Source organism: Falco rusticolus, chromosome 6, assembly GCF_015220075.1.
Source record: "Falco rusticolus isolate bFalRus1 chromosome 6, bFalRus1.pri, whole genome shotgun sequence".
NCBI classification, from domain to species: Eukaryota; Metazoa; Chordata; class Aves; order Falconiformes; family Falconidae; genus Falco; species Falco rusticolus.
Window position 1 is genome coordinate 18,340,659 of NC_051192.1, and position 11,659 is coordinate 18,352,317.

General features: G+C 56.9%; 1 protein-coding gene across 2 annotated transcripts; it reads left to right on the top strand.

Moving 5' to 3' along the window:
- The first annotated feature begins 1,457 nt into the window (after positions 1-1,457).
- On the top strand, positions 1,458-11,198 carry DNAJC27 (DnaJ heat shock protein family (Hsp40) member C27). Of its 2 annotated transcripts, XM_037392612.1 has the most exons (8): positions 1,458-1,668; positions 3,158-3,214; positions 3,448-3,530; positions 4,062-4,131; positions 5,875-6,039; positions 6,498-6,620; positions 7,180-7,340; positions 8,696-11,198. In XM_037392612.1, the coding sequence occupies exons 1-8, from the start codon at positions 1,582-1,584 to the stop codon at positions 8,826-8,828; spliced, it is 879 nt and encodes a 292-aa protein (XP_037248509.1). In that variant the 5' UTR covers positions 1,458-1,581; the 3' UTR covers positions 8,829-11,198. The 2 variants fall into 2 exon arrangements, with proteins under 2 accessions (XP_037248509.1, XP_037248510.1); XM_037392613.1 differs by lacking the exon at positions 3,158-3,214.
- Positions 11,199-11,659: the final 461 nt, after the last annotated feature.

An 11,659-nucleotide genomic window follows, 5' to 3' on the forward strand; every position in this document is an offset into this window, starting at 1 on the left:
GTCAGGAGGAAGCCAGAAGAGGTGTTGAGGTATTGATAGCCAGCATTCCTAGCCCTTAGCACGTGCTAGTGACCCCCTCCTCAACACCCACTTCTGCTGCCCTCGCTTCCAGTGAGGCCTCTCGCCAGCCAGGCACATGCTCCCAGCAGGACATGGCTGGGGGTGTCACAGGATCCCTAAGCTTAGACCATCTCAGCTGAGAAAACCTGCTCCCATGTCCATCTCTAGCTTGACAGCAAAGTCTGCAGAGAGCTGAGAGATGCCCAAGCCACGTGGGCCCTGCCCGAGGATCTCCGTGCCAAGGGGCAGCTGCGATCCCCCTGGGAAGATGGCCTCAAAACTCCCAGCCCTGTGTCCCCTTCTGGGACCTTGTCTTTGAGGCACAACACAAAGGTTCTCCTTCCTGGCAGGATCTCCCTGGGCTGCAAGGAGCAGATAAGGATGTTATTTGCCATGAGGGTCCCGGTGCATGGCCCTGCTCCGTGGTGAGCCCCTCTACCCTTGTCCTAGGGTGCCATGGGGTCACTGCCAGCTCTCATGTCACCTAAGGCTGCCTGCCTCGTGAACCTATTTCACGAGGGGGTCATCCTCGAGGAAGGCACATTTTCCCCTCCCCAAAACTGATTCAACACCAACCCAAACAGCTCCTAACCGAGGCTGAACCAGGATTTTCCATCCCAGCCTGCACAGGAAGCTTGTGAGCTGCACCCCGGCCAGCCTCCCCAGCCTGGCCCGTTCTCAGTCCTACAGGGACCCAGGCTGGGGGGACAGCCCTGTGGCAAGTCCCAGGGAACAGGCGGTGTAACTGCTCCATCTGGGGCTCCCCGGGGTCACCCCCTGCCCCGCCAGCTCAGCACACAAGGACAGCAGGACGGCCTGGGCCCGGCGGGACAATGCTGCGTGGTGCTGCTTTTGAGCCCCTGGAGATGGGGCACAGGCCAGGGCCCGTCCTACTGAAAAAAGAGGTGGAGGGCAGGCCTCGTGCAGGGCTGCTGCCCTCCCTGGGCCACCAGTCTGTCCCTTCCTACAGCACCTCACTGCCAACCCCCAGGGTGGGCAGGACGGGCAGGGCAGGGCAGGGCGGGACAGGGCTGGGTTTTGCAGGCAGGACAGGACAGGGGGAGAGCAGGAGGGGCAGGACAGGCAGGACAGGGGCAGGGCAGGACAGGGGCAGGGGCAGGACGGGGCAGGCAGGGCAGGAGCAAGGCAGGCAGGACAGGAGCAGGACGGGAGCAGGACCAGGGCAGGGGCAGGGACAGGACGGGGCACGGCAGGACCGGGCAGGGCAGGCAGTGCGGGCAGGCAGGGCAGGGCGGGCAGTGCGGGCAGGCAGGGCAGGGCAGGCAGCGCCCCGGCCCCCACCGCACCGCTCTGCCGCCCCCTGCGGGGCGTTGACGGCTCCTGCCAGAGCGGCGCGCGCCAACCTCCTCGCCAAATCTCGCGAGAACGTCGGTGGGCGGAAGTCTCGCGCGAGCTGAGGCGCGGGGCGGTGGGGCGGCCCTGGGGCCGCCGCGCTCCTACCCTGGTTCAGCCGCCTCAGCTCGGCGCGGGTCGGCCCGCACCGCCCCAGCCCGCACCGCCATGGAGGCGAATCCGCAGAAGCGGAAGGAGACGCGCAAGTCGCTGCGGGTTAAAGTCATCTCCATGGGCAACGCGGAGGTGGGCAAGGTGAGGCGGTGCGATTGGCGGGCGGGCGGTGGCGGGCAGGCCAGCTATCCAATAGGCAGCCGGGTGCAAACAGGCGGCTGCGCTGCTCGTAAGGGTGCGGATTGGTGGCTGTGCCTGTCTCTGTAGCCAATCGGGAGCAGGCCGCTCCGTGCTTTGCGAGGTGGGAGGGTGGGACGAGCGGAGGATTGACAGCTGGGGCGGGGCCGCGCGCCGTAACGCCGAGTCTTATTGGCTGCGGGACGAGGGGCGGGGCTGCACGCCTTCGCGCGCAGCTGGTGGTGGGTGTCATGGCGGTGTCTGCGGTCCCTGTTGTCAGTGGCCTCCTCCGTGCCCTGGGCCTCTGCTTACCCGCCCCTCTCGGGGCAGGCCCAGTGCGGGGCTCATCGTGCCGCGCCGGCACGGCACGGCACGGGCGGGCGGTGGGCAGGGCGCGGCCCCCGGTCTTGCTCGGGGCCTGCCCCGTGGGCCCAGTGGGCCGCAGAGCGTTTCCCCTCTGTGTGAGGTGGGTCCCTCCGTGATCTGGCTGCCAAGGAACAGCCGTTCCCCTGGACGCTTCCCTGGGAGGGAGCCTTCGTGACCGTGCTCCAGCTGCAGATACCACAGTGCAGCACCTGAGGGCAGAAAGCATGGATCCAGCCCTTAGTGCCTTCTTCCAGGGCATGCGGAGGTTGCCAGACCCCCTCCCCTGTTTGGCTTTAATCAGGGGTTCACCCAGGACCCCCCTTCCTCCTTCTGTGGTGACCCCAGACTCTTCTCTGGGGTGTTACTTCTCCCAGACAGGTTCTGTTCTGAAGCGCTGCCTTTTTTTATTTGCTGAGTCAATGTAGTTGTACTATGCTGCTGGCACAAAGCCTCCCTTGGGGCAGACAAATGCCTCACTGGTGGCAAGAAAAGCCAGAAGGATCTTGCCGGACAGAGTGGGCAAAGGGGTGGCAAGTGACATTTATCCTTACGATATTTATGTCTTGATGGATGATAGCAGCTACCTCCTCTCCCTAAACAGTATCTATGCCAGTCAGGGGCAGAATGGAGGCTGGAGGGACCTAGTGTGAGGCTGAATGTGCTTCTCATGCTGCCTGCTTGGGCTGCCGGAGTGTTCTTCATGGCTTTTGGGGAGCTGACTGCCCCCAGGCAGTGAACACCCAGCTACTCCAGGGTGGATGTTTTCTGTAGGGGAGCCATAGAATCACAGAATGGTTTGGGTGGGAAGGGACCTTAAAGATCACCTAGTTCCAGCCCTCTGCCACTGGCAGGGACACCTTCCATTAGACTAGGCTGCTCCAAGCCCATCCAGCCTGGCCTTGAACACTGCCAAGGATGGGGCACCCACAGCTGCTCTGGGCAGCCTGTGCCGGTGCCCCACCGCCCTCACAGTAAACAATTTTTTTCACTACATGCCCTTGCCCAAAGCCCCTCCCTAGCTTTCTTGTAGGCCCCTCTAGGTACTGGAAGGTGCTTTAAGGTCTCCCCAGAACCTTCTCTTCTCCAGGCTGAACAAACCAGAATGTGGATAAATCAGTTTCTTGGCACTCCGATCTCCAAACAGGTAAGGAATAAATGACACCCAGCGGCTTTTCCTGCGTTTTGCAGAAAGAAAACTGTTCCTGGTAAAGATTTGTCCTTTGGTTGTGGGTTAATTAGCTAGTTTAGGGACTTCCTGCAGAGTTGATGTCTCTGAAGCCATCCAGGTGGCTGGGGGCTGTCAGCGAATTTCTTATTAATGTGAATATTGCAGTGTATGGTGCCATCCTGCTGAGACCCCCTTTCCCTTTCTCCCAGAGCTGCATTATAAAGCGTTACTGTGAGAAGAGGTTTGTTCCAAAATACCTGGCGACTATTGGTATCGACTACGGTGTCACAAAGTAAGTACCTTCACGGTGAGGATCTGCAAGTGCTGGGAGAGTGCGATGAACTGTGCTGTCACAGATGGCAGGCGTGGGTCTGCCAGGGCCTGGGTGAGGTGTCTGCTGTGGGAGCTGCTGACCAGTGGGGAGACAGCAGTGGGGCTGTCTCATCTCCTGCAGCTCCTGAGTGGCCACACTGCCTTGAGCCAGGTGTACTTGGCTCTGCCAAGACTGCTTAGTTTCCATAGCATAATCTGCATTTCTGCTTTAATAATAAGATAATCTGCCTAATGAGTCTTCTCTGCTAGCATAGCTCCCCATTACCATGTTGTATCCAGAGCTGGTGGTCTCTTCCTTGTTTGCCTGGCTCAAGGGGCAGTTTTCTGGCCATTAAACCCAGGTGCTTGGAACTTACTGAGGTTTCTGCCTCTGGTCACCCAGCTCTTTCTCTGCAGAGGGCTGGCAGAGATAAGGGGTGTTCCTGTGGGGACGCAGCCTGCACAAGGGCTGAGGGGGAGCCTTCTCAAGCATTTCATACCTCTCTTTCAGAGTGCAGGTCAGAGACCGAGAGATTAAGGTGAACATCTTTGACATGGCAGGACACCCGTTCTTCTACGAGGTAAGGCAGACCTGGCTCCAGGCAGCACACCAACTGACCTGTCTCAGAACTGTTTGGCACCCATCAGCTTTCCTCAGATCTGCCTGAAATTGGGTTTGGGGGTGGGAAACTTGAAAATACATTTCTTCACTGTAGTACAACCCCTTCTTTCTTGCTACGGATACCTAATGCAGACCAGCACTGGAAACCCCTGCTGCCTCTCTGTGAGCAGTGACTCCGTGCTGCTAGGGGTTACTGAATCCAGGAGCCTGAAAGAGATGAGGCTGCTGCAGGTCCGTGCTTTGAGATCCAACCGGTAGTGAGGCTGAGTGTGTATCCCTGGTAGGCACACACAGGCCCACCTATACAAGACATACATACATCTAAACATGGCTGGCTGTACAAATCGACACAGGAACAGCCAGCACTGGCACAAACAGCACCAGTGGCCTCATCCTGGCCTGGTGTCTTCTCTGGCTGATCAGAAATAACTGTCCTGTGTCTGGCCTTAGACACTCTTCCAGCAGCTGTCCTGGGGATCCGCGGTCTCCCCAGTTGCTGGCCCTGGGCATACAAGCCCTGGAGGCTACATCCTCCGTTATGCACACCCACATGCACGGACAGATGTCCTGCAGGTTCCTCCAGTAGCTGGGCTGAGACATGCAGTGGCTGGCCTTGGATCCTCAGTCTGTCCCACTGCCTCACACACAGGGAAACACACACATGCAAATGGGTCTCTTGGTTGACTCCCAGAGCTTCTAGTCTCCTCGGGAGTCAGTCTGACACCTTGTCTGCCCTTGAGCCTCTGCTTTTTTGTGCGTGTGAAGATGAATCTTTTATGGGCAAATTGCTCTCCTGTGATGGACCTGGGGACAGTGTGGTCAGGGTGTTACATGGGTTCCCCTGTCTATCCTGTTTCAAAGAATCACAGCATGGTCAGGGTTGGCAGGGACCTCTGGAGCCCACCCAGCCCACCCCCTGCTCAAGCAGGCTCTCCTACAGCAGCCGCACAGGATCACATCCAGGCCCATTCTGAATGTCCCCAGAGAAGGAGACTGCACAGCCTCTCTGGGCAGCCTGTCCCCGTGCTCCGGCACCCTCAAGGGAAAGAAGTTTTTCCTGCTCTCCCCACGGAGCTCCCTGTGCTGCAGTTTGTGCCCGCTGCCCCTTGTCCTGTCGCTGGGCACCGCTGACAAGAGCCTGGCCCCGGCCCCCTGACACTGGCCCTTAAGGTACCTGTGTGCATCGCTCAGGTCCCCTCTCAGCCTTCTCCTGCCCAGGCTGAACAGCCCCAGCTCCCGCAGCCTTTCCTCACCAGGGAGATGCTCCAGCCCCTCATCAGCTTGGTCACCTCTGCTGGCCCCTCTCAGTATTTCCCTGTCGCTCTGGAACTGGGGAGCCCAGCACTGGACCCAGCACTCCAGGTGCAGCCTCACCGGGGCAGAGCAGAGTGGAAGGACAACCTCCTTCAACTTGCTGCCCACGCTTCTCTTCATGCACCCCAGGATCCCACCGGCTGCCTTGGCCACAAGGACACACTGCTGGCTCATGGGCAGTTTGCTGCCCACCAGAACTCCCAGGTCCTTCGAGTCATCTTTTTCCTGTGATCCAGGTCTTTTTCTGTGATATTCTGTTTGTGTGGAGATGAGATTTTTACCACAGAACCAGATAGGTGCCAAGTTAATGGTGATACCCAGATCTGCCAGGCTGTGTGCTCTCAGCCTGGCTGTCGCTGGTGCCAGTGCCCTACCTTTGTCCCCACAGGTGAGGAACGAGTTTTACAAGGACACACAGGGGGTCATCCTGGTCTACGACGTTGGACAAAAGGAGTCTTTCGATGCACTGGATGCATGGCTGGCTGAGATGAAGCAGGAGCTGGGCCCCCATGGCAACATGGAGAACATTGTCTTCGTTGTCTGTGCGAACAAGGTGGGCTGTAGGGGTGAGCCAGGCTGCGGCGTGGCCCTGATCTCTGGCCCTCAGGGCTCACTGTGTTCCCAGCTTGAGCCCAAGCTTTTAAGCTCCAGCTGCAACAAGGAAAATGTTATTGGTTGTAGGGAAGACTTTCTAAGAGTCAGATCTGTGTGTGGGAAGCACTGGAGACCACATTTCAATGGGTTTTTGAGAATGTGGTGGCCACACATGAGGAAGGGATCAAGTAGATGTTGCACTGTCTCTGGACTAGGTAAAATCTCAAAGGCCTTTTCACTTGAATTTTCTGTGCTTTCTTTCCACGTTGCCTCCATTCCTTCAGGATAAGCAAAAAGCCTCTCCAGCCAGACAGAACCTTTACCCACTGTTAGACGATCGACCTTGAAGCTGTGTTCCTCCAGCTGCTGCTGCAGACCCTGGCTGGGCTCTGATCTCTGCCTTTTCTCCTGGTCTAGATTGACTGCACCAAGCACCGCAGCGTAGATGAAAGTGAGGGGCGGCTCTGGGCAGAGAGCCGGGGCTTTCTTTACTTTGAGACATCAGCACAAACGGGAGAAGGAATCAACGAGATGTTTCAGGTAAGGTGTAATGAAGGTGATGAGGGCACAGACACCACACTGAGCCAGGATTTGTTGGCAGGATATCCCCTGAACTGCCTGGATCCCACAAAACCTTGTTGGGAACTCTGCCCCAGAGGTGTCTTCCCAGTGAAATGTCGCCCTGAGAAAGCCGTACCTGTTTAGCTCAGGATCACTATTAGTCCTTCCAGTCCTGAGCTGGCCCTAGCATTGTGTTGCTCAGAGCTGATGATCCCCCAGGCTGCTGGAAACATAAAGCAGGGATGCCCATGTCACCTGTTCAGGTCTAGCACTGAGCTGAACTGAGTTTGAGGTGAATGCACAGCCTGGCCTCCTCAATCTGTCCCATGGCCCTTGCAAGGACTGGATTGCCCCCACACTAGGGTATGTCAGTGCCCCATGGCCCAGGCAGTGGGCAGTGAACATTCAGCAGTTGTGCAAATGCTCCCCCATGCTTTGGAGCATGAGCCCGCAGCCAGCAAGGGCACTGGGGTCTCCTATGCAATGCCACCACCTCTGGGGACTGTTCCTTCCTGCTAACTCCTTCCCGTGTCCTCAGACTTTCTACTCTGCCATCATTGACCTGTGTGACAACGGTGGGAAACGCCCTCCTTCCAGCATGGGAGTTGGCTTCACCAAAGAGCAGGCAGATGCCATTCGCAGGATCCGCAACAGCAAGGACAGCTGGGACATGCTAGGGGTCAAACCCGGAGCCACAAGGTGAGGGAGACTTCAGCATGTGCCTGGCTGTCTGTCATCTGTCTGACCTGGCAGGCTAGTTGGATCTGTGATCATTTAGTGACCTGCCTGCTGCTAAGCTCACCTCGGTTTATATAGCATCTGGGCATAAGCATCTAGTCACAAAATTGCGGCAATGCAGAAGAAACCCTTGGTCCTGAGCACCAAATTTGCCCTTTTAGCAGACGAGCCAGGCTGGAGGCAAGGGGGGAATGATGAATGCAAGAACTTCAGCCCTGCTGGCTGCCTGGCCTTACACCCTGCCTCCAGGCTGAGCCGTCTCTGGCCAGACGTGTTTGGAGCAGCTCCAGCTTTCCTTTCCTTGCTCACCACATCTAGAGAAGCTTTAAGGCAGCTGTGAGGCTGCTGCCCACATTAGCAAAAAGGGATTTATGTTACAGTTCTTCCACCTGGAAACTACTCCCACAAGACAAGCTTTCTCTTTGTTTTCCTCAGAGGACCTCTAGCCAGGTGGAATTGGTCATTGCCTATGTAAGAGGTTGGATATTGAATCTCCCGGTTCTGCTGTATGACTTGGGCAGCTAAAACAAGCTCCCAGAGCAATCCCTTACTTTATTCTCTCTGAAGTGCGAGGACCACCCTTGTGTACTCCTTGCGGAGGGGCTGGAAAGTAGATTTTATCGTTAGATTATGTCATTCGGGACTCGTACATCCTCCCGTTGGCTCTCGGAAATGTAGGTGTTGAGCCTAACCCCTCCTGCAGCCCCCTCTCATCCACAGGGAGAGAGCAGCAGCTCTGCAGGGCAGTTTGTGCTGGCAATCACAGCGCAGATGGAAGAGACAGAGTCGCCTCCGTGAAGAGGTGCCCCTATCTCTCCATGGCCTGCAGCTGGAGCCGAGATGTCTGCCTTGGACCAGACACCCCAGGCTTAAAGGGCTGAAGTGATGTGCAATGCCTTCACCGGAGTGCGTAGGCGGTTTGATGCGAAGCTGAGTCAGGGTGCGTGTGCCCCCACGCTGTCTCCCAGCTTTCTGCTCTTGTGGTGCCAGAGACTCAGCACACCATGGCACGTGTCACAGGCACGTGTCTGGCATGATGGGAGCATTTGTGCTGGCGCAGTCCCATGGTAGAGAGGTTATATCTGCCCCAGGAGAGGGGTTCTCCCCCTTTTCTGCTCGTGCAACACCAAGAAGTGCCCTGTGTGCTTTTCTGCAGCTCTTTCTCTGTAGCACCACCTCCAAAGCTTGGAGGTCCTTAATGCAAGAAACAGAAGGGTTCAAAAGTGTCTGCACAGGGCTGTTGAGCATAGTGGGAGCTCAGCTGGGCCAGGCTGTGTGTCTTATGGGTCCCTTCACTCTTGTCGTGTGTCTCCTAGGGATGAAGTGAACAAAGCCTATCGGAAGCTGGCTGTGCTGCTCCACCCCGATAAGTGTGTGGCTCCTGGCAGCGAGGACGCCTTCAAAGCAGTGGTGAACGCCCGGACCGTGCTTCTCAAAAACATAAAGTAGGGAATAGAACCACTCAGAGCTGAAAACCTTCCCCTCTGAGCTAGCTCCCAGGCAGCTGTACGGCTGTGGGGCACCTCTTTCCTCCTCACATTTACCGCTAGCGTGGGCACAGATGCTTCCAGCACCAGCCGTGGGAACAGGACTGCAGTGCACTTGTGATGTGCTGGAAAGGGAACTGAGTGCTGAGGAGGAGAGAGGGACCCCAGAGCCCTCCCTGCATCCATGGCCCCAGGTCGTGGTTGGTGGTAAGTGCTGAAAGCAGTGAAGTCCCCACCTTCCCAGCTGTGTTACACCTCCTGGGAGTTTACCAGCTGTGGAGGGGTTTGGATGTGGCTCTAACCTGTGGGTGCAGCGAGGGCAGAGCAAGCTCTGACCCGAAAACTTCTGTGCCTGAAAACGTTGGTGTCATGAGTGGAGGATGCCCAGGAGGGCAGTGAGTTGCTAGTCCTGGGTTATCCTAGAGCGGCCTCTGCAAGGCTGCCCATGTGGGAAGCCACGGAGGCACTGCCGAGCACTGGAGCGGTTCAGCGTGCCGAGCAAAGCCGGCTCCTTCCAGCTGACACCCAACGATGCTGCTTTTGGCAGTGGGGAGGGCAGGTTGCTTGAGGAAACTTCTCTGGTACTGCAGGGAGAACCCAGCTCCAAGAGCGTCCTTTTCCCCTTCCTCCTCAACCTGTTGTGGTGCCAGTAATGGTCCCTTTGGCAGGACTAGGGCTCTCCCCCAGGCACTCGCCCCATTATCACAGCCCAGTCTCCTGCCACCACCTCCTTCCATCTCGCTGAGCTCAGCTCGTTGGGAAGAGCCCTTAGGGCTGCAGTCCCTCAGGCTGCGTGCTCCTTCTCTCCCGGCCCTCTGCTCACACCACGCTGGCAAGCTCTGGGTAGGTGCCGCTGTGCCCCTTGGGGGACTGTCCTCAGGCGTGGGTGGCCCTGGCTGTTTGCAGGCCAGAGGAGGGTGCTGACCCAAGGAGGAGGCAGTTCAGCCTGCAACATGGGTGCCTGTCAGCTCTGCCTTCCTGCCTTCGGCCAATCTCGTCTCCTGAGCTTCAGCCACACCACAGAGCTCCATAGGTGCCTGCGATCTGTCTGCTCGCTTGGCCCCACAGCGCGCTCTGGTTAGGTGAGCGGTGGAAGGGGCATGTTCTCCCCCAACCCTCTCTCACAGCAGCAGCGATTGCCCTGCTTTGCTAGTTATTATGGGTTGCTGATCAGCAGGTGGGTGCAGGTTGCTCCCTCCTGGTCACAGCTGCTCTGCCCTTCGAAGAGTCTTGTTGATTTAGAGGGGAGCGTTGCTGGTCACCCCAGCAGGTGCTTGCAGAGGCTTGAGATCTGGCTGTTGTGATCCTGAGGGGGCTTGGAGCTGTGGTGGTCTGCTAGGCTCTTAGGGTAGACCAAGCAGGAGGTTCCTTGGGCCCCCGTGGTTTTGTCAGGACCCAGTTTTACTTCCTTGCTGCTGTATGACTTGGGCAGGGAAGGTCAGGACACTAAGGTACGGAATGGAAGCCACTGAGTGTGTGCACAGGCATCCTTACCCCACCCCACAGGTACCCTGTTTGAAAGTGTTTTCTCCTGTGTTCAGTGCAATATTTTTTTTTTTTTCCTCTTCAAGGCAGCTTTTCTGTGTTTCCCTTTCAAAATACATCATAAATCAACAGTAGATCCTCCCCCTTTTTGGCAGCAAGCATTAAGGGACTTTAAAGCCAGTGTTGTTTTGCTCTTGCTCTGTTTTTTGGTGCTGGGTTACTGGGAAGAAGAAATAAGCTATCCTGCTGGGAAGCACTTTTTACTCCTCTGGTGTAGAAATAACCAAGGGGAGATGTTGCTACAAAAGGTTAATGTTTAAAATATTTTTCCTCTCCTAGATATACAAAAAGGTGGGCTGGGGGAGGTCAGCAGGGCAGGCGTTGGAGCTGTGGCGAGGTACGCTGATGGGGTCTTATTTTGCACGTTTTATAATGCTGTGGAGTTCACTGGAAACCTCCCCTCTTGTCTAGTGGAGGAAACTACTTAATTCTGGCCTCAAACCTGTTGCTCTGTATTTTTTTTCCATTGAGGAGGGTAAGTAATCCTGTTGCTGAATGGTGCACTTCACTTTGAGGGTGAGATCCTAGTGGCTGGAGTAACCGAAAGGCTTCCTCGGTTCCTGCTGCTCAGGGGCTCTCCAGGTCTGTTGTGCCACGCGTGGTCCCTCCTGTTTGCTCCTCAGGTGACTGGCCACAGGTCTTGGGGTTTCTCCTGTCTGTTTACAGAGCGGACTGGATGTTCAGAGATGATCACACGCGCATGACACGTCTAGTGATTCTGGTGACCTTCTGAGTTCTGTTATTTTTATAAATTAAATCCCCCTTTGGAACAAAGGAAGCCCTGTGAGCTGTCCTGCTGTGGCGACTGCCTGCTGTTAATGTTTAATTGCCCTTTGACTCATTTCTCTCCTCCCCAGCTGGGTATGGCCGAGGCTGGTGATGAAGAGCTGCCCTCGAGGGTGATGATGGAGGTTGTGAATCAACTCCGCGGGAGTGGGCACTGGGTAAGGGACCCCAGGAGTCCCACAGGGATGTGATGTGGGCTGCACCCAGCCACTGTAAGGCCTGGCTCTAGTCAGGGGACCCAGAGGCAGAGGGGTAGCTCCGTCCTTGCTCCGTGCACACAGACCTCCACACCAGCGGCCCTGGTAGGGTGCTTCCTCCGTGCCGTCTGTCAGGACCGTAAGCTCCAGATGCCTCCAGCAAGGCTGCGCCACCCAGGCTCTGTCTCTGGCCTAGGAGTCCCACATCCTCCAGCCTCGTACAAAGAGCAAGTCCTGCTGCTGAAGTGTCCCTCCTCAATGAAAG